Source organism: Aspergillus novofumigatus (assembly GCF_002847465.1).
Source record: "Aspergillus novofumigatus IBT 16806 chromosome Unknown P174scaffold_5, whole genome shotgun sequence".
NCBI lineage: Eukaryota > Fungi > Ascomycota > Eurotiomycetes > Eurotiales > Aspergillaceae > Aspergillus > Aspergillus novofumigatus.
The window spans coordinates 1,825,544-1,842,814 of record NW_020194278.1 but is presented as its reverse complement, the minus strand read 5'-3'; the positions used below and the strand labels follow the sequence as shown (position 1 = coordinate 1,842,814).

The window sequence follows — 17,271 nt, the reverse complement described above, 5'->3', positions numbered from 1 at the left end:
AATGCGTGTGTCAGTCGGTTCACTTCATACTTCGATAGTTGTATTCTAGACATATACAGGGCGGACTCAATATCATGTACACCTTGTCAAACTTGGAGATGGATTGTAATCAGCTGTATGGGCTTGGATCTATATGCTGGTTTTGAATAAAGCTGCAAACGCAATGAATATTCGACATGTCGTATCAGTCATATTATGTCACGATTTCAGGCTCCTTTCGTCACTCGTCGACCTGACCATTAAAAATAAAACTAGAAGGGATATATACTAACACAATCGAGAAGGTTAAGGCAATTCCATCCGAGGCGGAGGAGTAGTAGTATGTATTTCTTCTACCTGGAAGAGAAGGTGTAGCAGCGATGATATTAGGTTTTGAAGCCTGCCGACGTGGCATGGAATATCAAGAAGGCGGCGGCACCGCACGCGCCAGCACGCGGATGTTATCCACAAATCCCTTGACTAGATCTTCGTATTGGTTCTGCGGGTCACCGGCCATGGCTAGCTGGCCCTGACGGCGAATCTCGGCGGCGGAGGCCTCGATCTCGAGTTCGTGTTCGAAGTCGCCTTTGGTAGGGGGCTGGGTCATCGTCAGAATGGGTTCAGGAGTAGGGGGCGGGCGCCAGAAAAAAAAAAAAGGCTTACCTCTGATTTGGCAACCTGGGTCAGGTCGATCTGGTATGCCAAATGTCTGTAGCTCATGCGGTCTTTGCTTCTGTCTCCGCCGCGGCCGCCTCGGCTGTCTACCATGGGGAGATGACTGACGTCGCCTTCGTAGCTCATTTCGAGGTTGACGCTTACTCGCCAATCGACGCATGTGCGCGGACTGTGCACGTCCATGTCTGCAATGCGGCATTTGACGATCTTAGCGAGGACCTCGCCAGTGCGCTGATCGACTGTGACGCGGACCTTCGGTTTATGACGGGGATTGAGGTTCTGTCTGATGACTGGCGGAAGCTCGGATGGGGAAATTTCATAGAAGGTGTCTCGCTCTTTCTTGTGAGCGTAGGATAGGGGAATTCGACCTTGATTTGTTTGCGGCATAGATGCTTTCACGGCTTCGTTGAGAAAGTTGTTCATTGCCCGATGTTGTGACTGAATAGCTTCGTTAATTAAGTGGCTCAGGGTAGACAAAGAAATGGTACTCACAAGTGTCATTGAACTTTCGAATGCGGTCCGAAAACGAGGGTTTTCCTTGTTAATGACGCTTTCCGTTAAGATCGGGAGGCTGAGTCTCTCGCCGCGATCCATGTCGATAATGTGCCCTAACTTAGCTTCCACCTCGATGATGGCCCCATGGCCTGCCGCAGCTGTGCCGGCGGGTGCGGCAGTAGCATCGTTCCTGAGCACTACATGTTGGAACAAAAAGTCGCACACCAACTTGGTAATTTCCTCGTGAGGTATAAACCCGGTGATTGAGGGCTCCCATGGTCCTAAGCTTCCTACTGGGAGAGCCGGAGCGGCCGGGGTCGGGGTAACCAGGCCGCTGGAGGGCCGTTGACAGGTGGGGATGACGACTTGGTCACAGCTGCTGCGGCGGTCGAGGGCGCGACTGTAGCGGCTGGCGCTTGTGAAGGAGTTGACTGTCGGCGTGCTTCGAAGGGATTCTGGGGCGAGTCTCTGAGATGTTTGGGAATCGGTGGGAGTGGGTTTGGAATCATCGGGCATCGTCCTTTAGTGCGAACAGACCGCTGAGCGAAGATTGGGGGCTCAATATATCGTCTTCTTCTCCGCTTCGCAGGTCGGTCACTCGAATCGGGTCTGAAATCGGGAGAAACATCCATCTTAGTCGGAAATGCGTCTCCGGTGAGGGATTCGTTGGGCTTGAACGACTGGGACGAAGGCGAGCTGTTTATTTGAGACGTCGTTGGCGCAGTACGAGCGTCCACAGGAGTAACCGGCGATTGCGACATATTCATAATTGACGTTGTGGAGTTCTCTCTCGTTGCGCCGTCTCCAATGCGACTGCTCTGTGCTGCAAACCTCTGCTCGGAAGTTGAGGTCATGCTTCCTTGTCGGGACGCTGCAGGATAGGCGGTCTTGGGGCTCACGCTTTCATCCGATGCTCGCCTGTCAACCCCTGGAGGAAATTGTCGCGGGGTCAGCTCTCGGTGTCTTGAATCCTGACGCGAAGCTCTTGGCATCGAAGTTGGAGACATGTGGACTTGAGAATCCGGGCCAATCCAAGGGCTTGAGCCATGGTGTGATTGGGAGTCATGACCGGAGGATTGAGGACGTGTGGACGGCGTTGTTTGACGCGGTAGAGATGTGGTAGCGGACGCCCGCGGAGTACCAGGCAACGACCCATGCGCCGGGGGTGAGAACAGCTGTGATGGATGCGACTGCGAAGCAGCTGAGGAAGGACTTTCTCTGGGTGGGAATGAGTGGTTGGTCGCGGGTGGAGGGGAGAGGACAGACTGGATGGACTGGGATCGCTGCTGCGCGAAATACGACTGCTGCTGTTGCTGCTCCGGGAAAGGGCCCGCAGAACTCGCGGGTAGCGGGGTGTATGGAGAGGCCAATGGTGCAGCCGCGTTATAACTGGCGGACGCAGAATAGGAGTCACGCGAGCCGGAGGAAGCAAATGGAGGAGCTGGAGGGGGCGGACTCTGGCCTCGTTGGGATTGCGCACCGGCGCTCAGCGCAGAGGCCGCATGATACTGAAAAGGCGATTGTATTGAGCCATAGGAAGACGATCGCTCTGGAGACGCATGAGGCCTCTGCAATGGAGGCGGCTGAGGGGGCTGTTGTTGGAATCCAGGAGGATGGGAAGGCGAGGAGGACGAGGGCGATGCGGTGACATTTTGCGGTTGACGTGGAGGATACACGGATTCAGTTCGAGAAAGCGATTGCTGCGACGGAGCAGGGGCAGCATCAGAGGTGCCAGTGGCATCGCTATTCATGATCGTGCGCAAATCCATAATGACACTATTCACTAGAAGTCACTGCGGCGAGGAAAGGGCAAATAATGAAGATAAAATGACCAAGCCAGACATCCAGATTAAAAAGTTATATAAATAAAAAAACAGGGGCTCCGACGTCGCAATCGGATGCGTCGAGGGGCCACTGTTCTTTGCCTTGGGTCGAAAGGCAAGGAGGGGAGAAAAGAGGAATTGAGAGGGGGATACGGATGAAAGTGAAGGAGTTGACTCTGGCGTCTTTCGTAGGGACGGTTCGATTGGCTGTTGAGAACAATTCGGACAACAAATGTGCGATGACGACGGAGATGGGAGATGGAGAGAGAGTGGATGAGACGGAGAGAATTTGGAGAAGCCGAAAAGTTTGGCTGGTTTGGTTGACCCTGTGCTGTGAGAGCGATGGACAGCGAGAGCCGTCGCATCTCCTGACTACTTTGTGTCTAATTGATTCTTTTTGAGCAATGCTTGAAGATGTCCAGGAAGATTCTATCAATGCACAGGAAATCCTTAAGTGCTCGTTCTCCGTGTGTCTTCACCATGGATCACAGCTGAGGTCATAGTAGAGCTATGATATAGTTAGTACCAATTCGAGAGAGCTTCCACAAAGTCTTGGATACTAACTGGATTACTACTTTTACAAACAGTACAGATATTGATGCATAGTCAAACCCATAAGATACTCAAGAATACCAGCAATATCAAGCAGAAAGATGTTTTGTTGACGAGATGCGGACAGGATTGGTGATCGGCGCCAGTTGACGACGGGACCATTAAAAGAGGCTGTGTCTGATTTGTCCTTTTTCGCTTCTCACTCCTCTACTCCAAGTCTTCCTTTGCCATCAATCACACACTCTCTCTCTATACTCAGTCATTCCTTTCCCCCTAGCTATCTTTCTTTCTTTTTCATGTTAATATCGGTGATACACAACAGGTGAGAGACTCTCGACCCTCTAATTTCAGAGATCATGCGACCATTCTAACAATTGAGATTCTGTCCTCAGAATATCTACTCGTTTGCTTTAGCGCATTGTCGATTGATGGACTCTTGAAGGAACACGTCTGCATCTTGAATATACCCATTATCGCGTACTGTTGAATGTCTTAAAGCGAACGGCTTGGTTCGAACATTGTTTCCCATTATTCCAAACGACTGGATCGTTTTGAGTCGCCTTGTCGATCTGATTGCGCAATCAGACCCCCGTTTATACCAGTGCCCACTGTATGAAGCACTGGCTCTCCCCAGCGTCTTCGCACAAACTCATACCTGACACGAACATCCTCACGATATGTTGCTCACTGACAAGGACACTCGGCCTTCTCCTGCGATCCATGATATTCCCCTCGATGACCTAGAGTCAGGCCCCTATGGAGGCAAGTCGTCCTTCAACTGGACGAATCTATCCGACTACACCCCCTCCCATGTGCTCGCACGTCCTGATCGGCTGTCTTCACACGTACAGCACGTCTCAGATCACTGGCAGGAATATTTAGATCGTTGGCTTAAAAGATTGGGCATCGCCCTCACACCGAGCTATCTGCAACATCTGGTGGGTGGGGAGCCTCCCCAGCCCACGAAACCCCATGCGATCGCGGCGCTGGATGGCTTGAGAGGCTGGGCCTGTCTGCTGGTCTTCAATTTTCATTTTCTCTTCACCTACACATGGAAAGTCGCAGTGGGGTGGGGTTTCAATAACGAGAACTATGGGATCCTTCACCTTCCCATCGTTCACCTACTGGTCTCCGGCCACATCATGGTTGCTATCTTCTTTGTGATTTCGGGATATGTGCTATCCTACAAGCCTCTGAAGATTATCCGTACTCGCTCTTGGGAGCAAACTTTGGCGACTTTGGCGTCCTCGACCTTTCGTCGCGGTCTCCGACTGTACATCCCCTCTATTGTCGGTATCGTTCTGGTCTTTGTCGCAGTGCGTCTCGGCGTCTACAACTACTCGCTTAGAGTCCTCAATGAAGGGCACACCATCCTCGGCACGAACGAGCAGCATCCTCCTCTGATGAAGTCCTTTACCAAGCAATTCTGGGACATGTACCTCACGGCGGTGCACCTCATGGACCCCTGGAACTGGGCGCTATACTACAACTATTACAACCCACACCTGTGGACGATTCCAGTGGAGTTCCGGTGCTCGATTGTCCTCTTCCTCACCATCATCGCAACCTCGCGCGTCACAGCGGTTGCTCGCCTCTCCCTGGTTAGCGGCCTAGTCTGGTTCTGTATGCGCTGGGGCCGGTGGGACGTCGTCCTGTTCCTGTCTGGCATGCTCATGGCTGAAGCTGATCTGATCAACGGTACATGGGAGCGCCCATCCGCAGACCAAAAGCCCATGCACCGCATCCGTTCCACCCTCTCCCGTGTCTCAAGCCGCAAATTCTGGATTGCCCTCTTCATCTTCGGCCTCTATCTCGGCTCCGCTCCGAACACAGGCTACAAGTGGACCCCGTTCTACATGTGGACCTGGAGAATCACCCCTAAGACCTATCCCGAACCCCACCGCTTCCCGCAGACGCTCGGCGCAGTCCTGATCGTCTTCAGCATAAACCACTCCAAGGATATCCAGAAACTCTTTGTTAACCCCCTATCGCAATATCTAGGCAAGATATCCTTTGCCTTTTATATCGTCCACGGCCCTATCCTCCATTCCCTGGGCTACTCGCTTATGCCGAATATCTGGAAAGTCACCGGCAAGGAGACAGATTTCCAGTACTGCCTGGGCTTCTTGATCGGGTGGCTCATTTGCTTGCCCGTTTCCCTCTGGGCTGGCGATGTCTTCTGGCGCGCCGTCGACATCCCGAGCGTCAAATTCGCCCGGTGGGTGGAAGATAAAGTGCTTGTCAAGATGACCGGGCAGCAAAATTCAACGCCGAACGCACATATTCACTAAGCACGTCAATACTGTCTCCGAATCTAGCAACGAATCAGCTGTTGGGTGTTAACGGCAATTGGCATTTTCAATTCTCGAACCGCTCGGTCTGCTTTTTCCCTTTTGCACTGTACATATTACATGCCTACCTGGAGTAGAAGTAAATAGACTTAGATTGGAGGAATCTCTATATACCCTCTTGAATTTTTGCCTCACATGAGCGCTCACCCTGTTACAGTCAAGCTCTGTATGTTTTCTCTGATTTAATTCAGTCAATCGTTCAATCATCACTCGTCCCAGTTCGCTCCATATACCGGCATGCATGACTTCATTTTTCATCACCCAGTCGGATAGAACGATAAGCAAGGCAGACCAAGACTCAAGAAAGACGAGGAAGTAAAGGAAAAAGGAACAAAAGGGGAATAAATAGAAGTTGTCTAGAAGCAAAAGATCGTTTATCCGTCTCCATCTCATAATGCAACTCCCCACACGCTTCGGCCTCCACAAACTCCTAACCAATCCCTCGGGTGGCCGGAGCTGGTCGTCCCTCCTTGAGGCGACCAGCTAAGGTTCGAGACTTCATAATCGCATTGCCAGGCCGCAGCTGGCCCTCGTTCGGAAGTGGTTGACGGTGTGCCTGGGTTGTGCACGACGGGGGGCACAGGTGCGGCATTGTGCTGGTTGATCAGATCCCATAGGAGAACGAAGCAGTCGTCTGCACCGGAGGCGAGGACACCCCGTCGGTTGGGGGACCATTCGACGCAGTTGATGGATGCGGAGTGGCCCTTGAGCTCGAGGATGGCTTGACCCGGCTGCCGGACATCGAGCACGCGGACGATGTTGGAGTCTTGAGAGAATGTTGCTAGGAGATGAGCGTCGTGTGGTGATGCTGCAATTTGTGTTTAGTATGGTCTCCATCGTGCACGCGACTAAGAATACACACCTGCAATACGTAAAAGAGGTGGGGCCAGACGGAATTGGATGGAGCTGAAGGGCTACCGTTTCCAGGGCTCATTACTAGAGAAGGCTCGTGTCAGCAAGATTCAAACCAGGATAATGTGGACGAAATACATTTGTCATTCTTCTCAGTCGGCTCGTAGATGATCGTGCTGTGCTCCAGGCTGCGCAAATCGAACATGCGCACACTACCATCAGCGCCGCAGCTAACAAAGACGTCGACGCTATTCGCGCAGAATCGAACGTCATATACCTCCTTGTCGTGCGCGATCAGCTGCGTTTTGGCTGTGAGCGTAGGAATGTCCCAGATTGTGCATGTCGTGTCGATGCTCGAGGTGATGATCAAGCTGGGAGATATCGTATTCCAATCGAGAGACGTGATAGGGGCAGTATGTTCGGGAGACTTTGAATTCGATAGCAGTGCTAAGGGGGAAAGCTTGGCAGCCGGGGGATCCCGCTGATTTGCAGGGCGTGTGATCGAGTTGGAGCTATGCAAGGGCTGGGTGGTGGGTAATGACCACAGTCGTAGGTGGTCGCCGGACGTCGCAAGTAGGTCCGTCGATTGCTTCTGGGACGAGGGCGGCTCCCAGAGGATTCTCGTGACGGGATAAGAATGTGTGGCTTCCGCGGTTTTGACATACTCTACTTTCATGTCTCCCGGCGCGAGATCTGGTGTATCCGGGTCTGGTTGTGTCAAATGGGTATCAATGATTTGTATCTGGATTCTAGTCAGCAATTGAATGAATCCAAACGATAACGAAGCATGTAGAACATGTCCCTACATAGTTGTGGTTATCTTCCAAGTAGCTTCCTAGTGCGATCTTGCCGCCAAAGGAGCCCGAGCTTCCTGAAATTGGCCATTTACACCAATCCATTGCATATACGGGCCAAGGAGCGATGTAGTTGCTGTTCGTTGGAACCTGAGTATCTCCATTAATTGGAGGCATGCTCGGACTGTGGAGTGCGTCGCTCAGAAGATCCCCCGACGGACGTATATCGGCCAACCCAAGCGGGGAGTATTTCGCTCCTTGCGGAGTATGGGGCTGGAAACCCGCACCAGGTGATGATCCATATCTGGAATTCTCTGTCACTCCGTGCGTTCTATATTTGGGTTGCTCGAGGTTCGAAGGACTGGATCTGGAATGACCGTGCGAATTGACCATGCCCGAACGGGGGGTCGTCGGTGGCTGTTGTTGTTGTGGTTGTTGCGATGCCTGCGGTTGCAGCTGCGTAGACAGTTGGGTAAGCGTTGGGAGCGCAGAAGGCGCTGTGTTCATAGACACTGCTGGAGGACGGTTCACGTTCCCTGGTTGAAGTGCTCCTGGGAGAGCACCGCTGCCACTGCTGGTACCGGCCCCATAGTGACTTGGTTGGGCGCTCGACGGCTGGACGTTGATGGAAGGGAGATTGTTCATTGGGGGCTCAGTAGCTGTCGATAGTTCGTGAGACATCGATTGGCGCTGCATATTTGAGCTAGTCTGGGTCCCGGACGGGATATGAAGCTCCTCTGGCTGGCGGCTATAGACGGTCGTCCGTCGAGAGGGCTCGTAGGGTTGCGCGGGGTTCGACATGCTGTTGCAGCTCAGTCGTTGAGGAATCCGTGAAGAACGTCTTTCTCGGTACGCCACGTTCTTGCGCTACAACCAAAGCTCCCACTAGGTTCTCACCGGTGACTAGTTCTGAGAGCATGGTAAGCGGATGACTTTACTGTGAAGAGAGGGAGAGAGAGACATGTACAGGTAGGAGTATGGGGCTCCGACTGCACCAAGCCTATGTGTTGCAGTATGGGATCATAACAGAGAAAAATCACCTTGGTAGTGTTTCACAAGCACATCATGGAGTTTACGAAGAAACCCACAAGGACCGTAAAGAAAAGCCGAATGGCAATGACTGGGCAGCAACAGGTCGAGGATGAGACACGCCAGAGTCGCCGGAGGAGTCTCGTGCTGCTGAGTCAGCCGTGATGATGAGTTGAGTCTCTCGAAGGAGACATAACCGACGGCCATACTTCTCCTGCTCGGAGGTAACACAGGATTTGCGTACCTGTCTTTTAGTTCTCTGCTATTCGCTGGTTCAAGAAGACTATTCCAAAATGTTCAGTTGGATTCCTCAGCATAAATAATCCCCCGGCGTGTATCATCTGTCGCGCTATCTCCATCTTCCTTTTGCGCTCTTCCCCCTCGTCTACACCCCGCAATCCCCTTCAGAATGGCTTCCGATGACGGCCCCCAGGAGATTGCAGCTCTGCTGCTTCTCCCTCCTCCCCCGGCTGTCAAGTTTGAACAATTCAAAGATGCTTATGAACCGACATTGTCTACTGTTTTTTCCAAACTCTGCAAGACGCTTAATGGCGTTAATAGCATTGCAATTCTAGACATCGCTATTTCCATACCAGGTCTCCTTTCACGAAGCTCTCAGCCAAGGGCGAACATTTTCCCAAGCCTTCAACATTACTTGGCAAATATCTACAGGCTGATTGGAATCGTCAGCGCGGAGCACAGCATTGAGCTGGATGCCCCTGGTGGCATTGATGCTCGGGTAGTCTTTATTGATTTCCCAACAACCTCGGCAGAGGATCGTCAGACTCCACGACATGGACCGATCCTCGATTTGCAATCGCTGGCGAATTCTTCGCGACTATGGGACTGGATCTACTATCCTGGAAACGAAGCAGGTCAACAGCTAGCAACAGCGTTTGATAGTATCTATTCGAAGAACAAAGACCCGAACGCTGGTTCTTTGCATTCACTCTCGAATCAGCCCAGCTGGCCCTCTCCCAAGACATTGATAGTTCCTGAAGTTAAGGCTCAATCGCCGCATTATTCGGTTGCCGTAGGGGGCACATTCGATCACTTCCATATTGGACACAAACTTCTCCTCACCGCCACTGCGTTAGCTTTGGAACCTGTGGAAGAGTTCGATCCGATTCCTGAGCGACATCTGACTGTGGGCGTTACAGGAGATGCATTGTTGAAGAACAAGAAGTATGCCGAATTTCTGGAGAGCTGGGATGACCGATGTCAGAGCACCTCGTCCTTCCTTTTGGCGATTATGGATTTCAGCCGTCCGGACAAAAGTGCGCCGCGCATTGAGCAGGTATCACAGCCGGGTCCCAACGGCCATTATGTGCTAATGAAGGTCCGTTGCGGCTTGACGCTGAAATTGGTACAAATCACGGACCCGTTTGGACCGACGATCACCGATGAAAGCATCGATGCTCTCGTGGTGTCCGCGGAAACTCGCTCGGGAGGCACAGCTGTCAATGACGAGCGAGCGAAGAAGGGGTGGAAGAGCCTCGATGTCTTCGAGATAGATGTCTTACATTCTGGGGAGGTTCCCACAACCGATGGCGAAAGCTTTGCGTCGAAAATAAGCAGTACAGATATCAGACGGCGTCGTATGGAAATGGCCACGGCTCAGTAACTAGATTAGTTATGTTAATCAGCCAGACTCTGAGAACTTACTTGGACTGAATATCCTGCTTTCAAGACCTTCAGAGACGAGGACGTTCTGAAGGACAAATGACGAATTGCGGCGCTGTTAAACTGGAAACCGGAATTCCGTAGATAAGCAGCCAACAATGCCCATTTCCTATGGACCATGGAAAGAGCAGTTCTGATTTCAGATCAATATGGCTCAGAAGGTGTCTGAGTGACCGAGTGCCTACCTTAGCTGCCTTAGTGCCTTGCCCCCTGCTTGCCGGGAAAAAAGAGGAATGGACGTCCTCGTTGTTTGACGATATCTCTCCTCGATTCATTCTGTAGCATGATGGAGGGATTCCAAAGGAAAGACTCAAAATGCGAGAGACTTATTTTCCGACGGAAATCGAGTGGCTGATATGGATTCTTTTCCCTCTTTCTTCTGAAGCCAGGTTCAGCGGGTTGGTTAGGATTGCTAATTGTCCCACCATAACCTCAATCCCGTTGTGCATGGAATCTGCCGTGGTGCTACTCCTCGACGCGCTTCCAGGACTAATAAAAGGCAGAGAATCGTCACGCTGATTTTCCCACCGGTCACAGAAACAACCCAGACCTGCAGGTGATAGCGCGGTGATTCGTTTTCTGCTCCCCCAGGGGCGGGGTGGGCGTCTGCAGCACAGAGTTGGGACTACGGGCGACGACGGCCTTAGCAGAGATCCTGACTCGGCCGGCTGTTTCTTCTGTCGCATCATCGGATCAATCATCATTCTTATGACCACTTCCGTCTTCTTCTTCCCCTCCTGGACTCCTCTTAGTCCTGCCAACTCACCGGGTCTTCCTCTCGACTCGCAGCCACTCGTCCTCCGTCTCTGCCAAATCTGCTGCAGGTTCGCGCTGGATAACCGCATGCCTTTTCAATCATGTGACTGCTGTGTGCCAGTCAGCGAACCAATATCCAGTCGACCTTGAAAACCGGGAAATTTTGATGGCAGAAGGGCATGCAGGGTAGAAGTCCACCATAAGTGTCACTATTGTTGACGATGATCCCAGTCGAACGGGCTGGTAGTCCGGGTGGATTGCTCTAACCCTCGTCAGACATGTCAACTTGCTGCATGCACGCAGTGGCATCTGCGGCGTCTGTCTGCTCTCCAGCTAGACAAGACTGACACTGCAAGAGAGGCATGCACTCCTTCCCTCGTCGTCTTTACTCTTTTGGTTTCTTTTCTTTTTTCTTTTTATCGTTGGTGTCTTTCTCTCTGGTCCTTCTTTTTCACTGAGCTTGGAGTCTTTTCTTATTGCCATTATATATACCCTAATCGACCCCCATGCTGACTCTTCACGCATTATTGGGCAAGTCGCGCAGCCGCTTGCAACTCATCTTGTACTGGGCTTGATTTCCGTGTCACTGCGACTAGTCACAGCAGTTGAATATGCGGCTGCCTCCTTGTGCGAACAGCATGAACCGCCCGCGGCATATTTGCGACTTGGCGGACGAATTGCTCAGTGAAATTCTCTCGTTCCTCTTGGAGTTGGATCCCCCGATAAAAGGGGCCTCTCAGCCGTACTCTCAGCATGTATCGCAATACAATGGTGACACGCGCATTCATTTGTATGGGGAGAAGTCTGACTTGGATCGATTCAGACTTGTATGCAAGAGATTCAGGCGGATCGGCGCCCCAAGGAAATTCCGTCGATTCGTCCTGCGATTCTCAAGGAACGAATTTGGACGACTGGAAGATTTCTTGACTATGCAACTAGCCTGTCATGTGAGGTATTTCACTTACATGGTGCGACCATTCTATTCAGAAAACGGTACAGTAACTGACGATTCGTCGACGCCAACAAGCCTTAAAGGATGCTGATAATTTCCAGGCTGGCCGTTAATCTTGACGGAAATAGAAAAGACGGATCCCTCACTATTCAACACAATCAAGCGTCGGTTGCAGGACCAACAACAGATCGTCCAGGAGAACAATGATCTTCTTTTGCTGCGGCGTGCAATAGCCTCGTTTTCGGGTCTCCAGCAGGTCAAACTACTGAGGTTACAAGACGAAGCGGATGAACTATTGATGGGACACATTCAAGGGCGCTCGCTGGAGCGATCAGCCATGCTGGACTGGGAGCCCGCTTGCACTCGAGCAGTCACAAATCTGGCAGTTTCTCTCCTGGAATCAAATTGTAACTCCATTCGCTTTGTTGGGCCACAAATGAGTTCCGATTCCATGATCAGGCTGCTGCAGACTCCTCCCATGTTCTTCTCCGCCTTGGGAGCACGATTGCTAAGCCTGGATATCACCTTCCAGTCGTACGCTGGGATGGCCACTACAATGTCAAAAGTGTCTAGCGTCTTCCATGATTTCTTCCTGGCGGCTCGAAATCTGACTGCCGTCCATTTCGGAGTTCCTGGCAACGGATCAGCATTTCTCCCGCTAAAACAGATGTTTTATCGCGTCCAATGGAAACGGCTCCAAACTGTCAGCCTGCAGGGTTGGTGCCTGGATGCAGACGACATCATCACAATAGTCCTTCAACACAAGCGACAGATCCGTGACATCAGGCTCATCAATGTGCACCTTCGGGACGGACGCTGGCGGGACGTGTTAGCGTGCCTCCGCGAAGAGACGGAGCAATTGGAACGTATAGACCTGCACGAAATCGACTACGTCAGACGAATACAATCCGCCGACCACACGAATGGTAACAGTAGCAGGCATGGTACCGGCAACGGCACTGGGGTTAGTATCATAGAGGCCATTCCAGCGCTCTCCCTCGTGTCCAATCTCCCTTCTGGCTCTCCCCAGCCAGTCACCTTTGACGACGATTACATGTCATTAGCTCCGCGAGGTACATCGAGGAGATCAATACCAAAGGCGACCATGCAAAAGCTGCGCACTCTGACAGTCGACGACCTCGGGGACGACGAAATCGCAGTCAAGCGTGAACAGATCTTCCTCTGGGAAGCGTGGGTTCTTTCGAGTTCACGAATGTCCTTTTCAAGGCCGTGATGTCTGCCTTTCATTTTCGCCCTCATTATTGACGATCTAGCACAAAGTCTTGTATTGTACTTTCCTGTCCCTGAATTTTACATGAAGAATTGGAGGAGGCTGTCTCATTTCCAAAGGTCTATGTTCATATTTGTTTCTTGCATGCAATTGACATCGTTAGGTGATAGAAGGTTAGGACTATTATGCAATCCTGTTCAAACGGCACGTGTCCATCCATACGTTAGTATGACCGAACCGGCCATCCCTGGCCTCAAGTCAAGTCAGAATTAACAAGAGAGACGAAACCGGCTATCTAGATGTGGACACAAAACCACAATGCATTCTATATACTTGTACTCGATCATCGTCGCACATACCAAAAATGAACACAACAGTAGAAGCAATCAGACCTATACCCCAGAAGCAGCACTCTGATCTACAGCAGTCGCAGGCAAAGACGTCAAACCGCCGGAGCTGCCGGGTTTGGCATTGCGTTCTCTCATCAGCCTTCGGCCCTCCATGAGGCCGCGGAGCCCCGTTTCTGCAGACCGATGACGCTGCTCAGATCGCCCGTCCAGATCTCCCTGTGTGGCCGGAGCTGGGCGTCTGTGTCGCGGCGGACGCGGCGCGGACGGGACTGCGACTGCGACTCGCTACCGGTGAATTCGGAGTCCGAGTGGTCGTAGCTCGAGGCGGAGGTGGCGGTGCTGGCGTTGCTGATGGAGTCCTCGCGGTCCCGGTCGGTGCGGTGGTGACTGCGGCCGAAGAGGTTGGTGTTGATGCGTAGCGGGATGCCGCGGGAGGAGGGCGCGCTGGTGGCGCCGCCGCCGCCGCTGGCGGTGGAGAGGGCGGAGGTGGTGCCGTGCTCGGTGTCGGAGGAGTCGGAGGTGAGGTGGCTGTTCTGCGAGGCGTCGGTGCCTGTTGTGGTGCCGGCGCCGGCGTTCGCGGTTTCACTGGCGGCCGCGTGTGCGCCGTTCAAGGCCTCGAGGGTGCCGCCCGGTCCGCTGATGAAGCCGGTGCCTCTGCCGCCGCCGGCAGCCATGGCGGCGGCGTTGAAGACGGCGGCTGCGTTGCGACCGTCGAGGATCTGGTGGAGTCGCTCGACAGTCGCCTCGAGGAGGCCGTCTACCTGGTAGGGCCGAGCGAGTTGAAGTAGGGAGCAGAGAATTTGGGGCGTGCAGAGGGAGGATCCGACGGGCGGGAGTGACGAGGTGTACAAGTAGTAGACGAGGACTCGGAGAGTGAGGAAGGTGTGGGGGAGGTACAAAACACGCGGTCGAGAGGTAGGGGTTAAGGTATGAGCAGAGGGTATCTCAAGATTCGCTAACAAAGACTGGGAAGGGTTCGAGTGGTTGCTGACAAGGGTGCTGGCACTGGAGTAGGAACTGTTTTGTCCTATCGAGGGAGTAATGGTGATGCTTGAGTTTCGACTGGGGTACATCGGGATCGCTCCACGCAGGGTCGCCGTGTCAGAAACACCAGTGTCGGATGACTCGCGAAGAAGCTGGATGAAGTAAGGACCCCATCGCCGAGAAAGGATCCGCGAGTTGACGGGGATCCGCTCTCCGCCAGCTGCTTGAAGCTCCATGTCGGCCATTTCAGGGAGAGACTGAGCAAGCTTGCCCAGCTCGTCAGATGCAGGCGAGAAGGGCCTTCCCCCCGATGTCAACTGAGTCAATTTATGTTGCAGAGACGCAGGAACTGAGGGCGCACTGTGTGAGATGTATCCGGAAGTTGGCGCGGTTCTGCATGGATTGTTGTACAACCCGAAGGCCTCCAACTCGACCATGCAGACGTGAGAGAAGTTGATTCGACGGTGGTTGTAATCCTCGACCAGACTACGCTTTCGGTGTCCCAGAACCACAAAAGTATTCCGTCTCGCCCATAGCACTCCACGGTTCCAGCTGCCATGACCAAATACAGACCCTCCGGCGTCGATCCGACCCCATGTGAGAGTCTTCAGATCGAGCGCCCAGAGCGCATACTCCTGCTTGGACGAGGTCAAGTAGGTACCGCTCACAACAAGATGCCCGTTGATCACGCCGCCGTTGGGGAATCTCAAGCCCGGGGGCGATGCTGCACTGTGCATTGGCTTCTCAATCAAGCGACCGTCCGGCAAACGCACCTGGAGCTCCAGCTTGACATCCAGGAAGTTGTAGTTGGAATAAATCAGCATGGGGCACCCTTCCACCTCCGATTCCACTGGCTCCTGCGATTCCCGCTCGGCGGCAGCGGACCCGATGTCTGCCACATTCATTCCGATCAACGGGGCAACAACACTACGATAGGCGCCGCAGCTTTTTCCCAGCGAGCTTGTGTTCGTCCACTTCAAGCTGCGGAGGTTGAACACACTGATCTGCTCGATATAGTGGTTCGAACTATCCTGTCCTCCTACCACTACCATTTCGGCACCGCCAAATCCATCAATGTCGACTCCAATGGTGCCCTGATGGGGATTGGACGACGCGGGTTATGGTGAATAGCGGAGAGTGGAGCACTAGCGGATGTGAAAAAGGCGCTCGACGGAAGGATCGTCGCGCAATGAGCGTATCGACCCTGAGGTGAGTCCGTAGCGGGGACTCTCGTCCATGTCCGAGACGGTACGTCGAAGATGTGTATATCAGACATCACCACGACCTCTGGCTGCGCTTCCTGCCCTGACGCGCCATTGCTCGCAGACTCCTTGGACGCATTCGGGGCAGGCGACATGCCTCCATAACAGACCAACTTATTATCACCAAGAGCACATACGCTGTGAAAATACCGCGGGCGAGGGATATCACCGGTGGCCTCGATTTTCGTCCAGTGCCGCCGGATCAAGTCCAGCGCATACAGATCCGACGTCAGCTGCGGGCGAGTCTTCGATAGAACGCGGCCTCCGAACACGTAGAGCTTGTCGCCGAGGATAGTGGTGGTGGCTCCTACCAGCGGGTGTGGTTCTCTGCCTGTCGTCCGGCGTACATTGCAGACTAAGCCCGATAGGTTGATCGGACCGGCTGTAGATGGCGGCGGTTGATATCCTGGAGAGGCCCCAGACGTGGAGGGTTCATCCCTGCCCGTATCCATGTAACCCAAACTTGACTGACTTCTTGACATCATCTTGATCCCGACTCGAGCGAAACGGCCGGCCTGATTTCGCCTTCTCCGTGTTCTACCCTCTTAAGGTCGTTTCGTTCCCTCGGTAGGTACTAGGTATCTCAAAACTTTTATTTCAAAGTATTTCCAGCCCGTGGTACATGGAGTCGCGAAAACAACCAGGTCACATAGCACTTCGAAAATTCCGGCCGGTCACAGCGATCGAATGGAAAAATGGAGAATCGACGTCAAACCGCAGAGAGAAAACACAATCGGCCGTCTTCCAGATCGTCACCGGGACCTTTTTTTCCGTAGATCAGGGGCGGTCGGGCACTGGCAGGTAAGTGAGTGGGACGGGGGCTGGTCGTTCCCCGCCCTTACTCCCCCGAGGATTCGAAACAGAGCTGGAGGTTGGCAGATTTGCAGGTCGAAAATATTGCAAACCAGTTGCGGTCGGGATTTTGAGTCGAACAAGATGGAAACCGGTCAGCAGAAAGAAGCGATGTGGAAGGAAGAGGGGGGCCGACGATAGTGTTTCGGTACTAAGGTGGTTTAGTGTTGTGCGGGCTTCGAAGCGGTCGCTCGTTCAAGTGGTCCAGGCAGTCAGGCACCGCGGCCGATCCAATGATATGGACGAAGAACATTGTGGGGATGTTATTAGCTTCTGTCTATTTTACATACTACTGTCAGTTGTTCGACTTGACAGATTTATGCCATGTGACTTTAGACTTTCAGATCCTCGGATCTCTCTCGCATGCGTATTATTATCATGACAGCCAGAAGCACATGAGTCGAATGAATTTCCTCAGCCACCCGCACAGTGACTACGAACAACTAACCCTCCTGACTATACGCAAAGGAAGATACACTGATATGTGAAGATCAATACTGTTGTATAAAGGTCCAGCTTGTTCATTAAGCAACTGTATGTATTTAGTTGAACGAGGTATCAAAAAGTAGAAGCAAAATCATTTGACAGTCATGGCCAACATATCCCATTCCTTTTGGTAGAACCCAGCTTTTCGTGCCGCTGCTTGGTCTA

The 17,271-nt window shown here is 52.7% G+C and overlaps 6 protein-coding genes across 6 annotated transcripts; 3 read left to right on the top strand and 3 right to left on the bottom strand.

Annotated features, from left to right (window-relative positions):
* Positions 1-112: 112 nt before the first annotated feature.
* On the bottom strand, positions 113-2,918 carry triA (putative mRNA capping nucleoside-triphosphatase; the record flags this gene model as incomplete). Its single annotated transcript, XM_024830802.1, has 4 exons — positions 113-577; positions 643-1,092; positions 1,147-1,435; positions 1,477-2,918. The coding sequence occupies 4 exons, from the start codon at positions 2,916-2,918 to the stop codon at positions 401-403; spliced, it is 2,358 nt and encodes a 785-aa protein (XP_024681538.1). The 3' UTR covers positions 113-400.
* Positions 2,919-3,742: 824 nt separating this feature from the next.
* P174DRAFT_408832 (acyltransferase family protein) lies at positions 3,743-6,064 on the top strand. Its single transcript, XM_024824187.1, has 2 exons — positions 3,743-3,846; positions 3,917-6,064. Exon 2 carries the CDS (start codon positions 4,202-4,204, stop codon positions 5,813-5,815), a length of 1,614 nt encoding a protein of 537 aa, XP_024681537.1. The 5' UTR covers positions 3,743-3,846; positions 3,917-4,201; the 3' UTR covers positions 5,816-6,064.
* On the bottom strand, positions 5,966-8,637 carry P174DRAFT_442805 (WD repeat protein). The gene is made up of 5 exons (XM_024827664.1): positions 8,562-8,637; positions 7,534-8,430; positions 6,866-7,469; positions 6,734-6,811; positions 5,966-6,683 (listed from the first exon to the last, which is right to left on the bottom strand). Exons 2-5 carry the CDS (start codon positions 8,320-8,322, stop codon positions 6,265-6,267), a joined length of 1,890 nt encoding a protein of 629 aa, XP_024681536.1. The 5' UTR covers positions 8,323-8,430; positions 8,562-8,637; the 3' UTR covers positions 5,966-6,264.
* A 322-nt stretch (positions 8,638-8,959) lies between these two features.
* P174DRAFT_408826 (putative pantetheine-phosphate adenylyltransferase) lies at positions 8,960-10,541 on the top strand (the record flags this gene model as incomplete). Its single annotated transcript, XM_024824186.1, has 1 exon — positions 8,960-10,541. The coding sequence occupies one exon, from the start codon at positions 8,960-8,962 to the stop codon at positions 10,172-10,174; it is 1,215 nt and encodes a 404-aa protein (XP_024681535.1). The 3' UTR covers positions 10,175-10,541.
* Positions 10,542-11,600: 1,059 nt separating this feature from the next.
* On the top strand, positions 11,601-13,552 carry P174DRAFT_408824 (F-box domain protein; the record flags this gene model as incomplete). The annotated part of the gene is made up of 2 exons (XM_024824185.1): positions 11,601-11,982; positions 12,043-13,552. The coding sequence occupies 2 exons, from the start codon at positions 11,601-11,603 to the stop codon at positions 13,173-13,175; spliced, it is 1,515 nt and encodes a 504-aa protein (XP_024681534.1). The 3' UTR covers positions 13,176-13,552.
* A 12-nt stretch (positions 13,553-13,564) lies between these two features.
* Positions 13,565-16,259, bottom strand: P174DRAFT_489385 (putative regulatory protein Ral2; the record flags this gene model as incomplete). The annotated part of the gene is made up of 3 exons (XM_024830801.1): positions 15,620-16,259; positions 13,711-15,587; positions 13,565-13,669 (listed from the first exon to the last, which is right to left on the bottom strand). The coding sequence occupies exons 1-3, from the start codon at positions 16,251-16,253 to the stop codon at positions 13,565-13,567; spliced, it is 2,616 nt and encodes an 871-aa protein (XP_024681533.1). The 5' UTR covers positions 16,254-16,259.
* Between the last annotated feature and the right edge of the window lie 1,012 nt (positions 16,260-17,271).

What these genes read in the sequence shown, in the direction of transcription:
- P174DRAFT_408832 (XM_024824187.1), top strand. Translation starts at nt 4,202, where the DNA reads ATGTTGCTCACTGACAAGGACACTCGGCCTTCTCCTGCGATCCATGAT.
- P174DRAFT_442805 (XM_024827664.1), bottom strand. Translation starts at nt 8,322, where the DNA reads ATGTCGAACCCCGCGCAACCCTACGAGCCCTCTCGACGGACGACCGTC. An exon ending in TGGAAGATAACCACAACTAT is followed by an intron (nt 7,470 to 7,533) that starts GTAGGGACATGT and finishes ACTAGAATCCAG; the next exon opens with ATACAAATCATTGATACCCA. An exon ending in GACTGAGAAGAATGACAAAT is followed by an intron (nt 6,812 to 6,865) that starts GTATTTCGTCCA and finishes AGCCTTCTCTAG; the next exon opens with TAATGAGCCCTGGAAACGGT.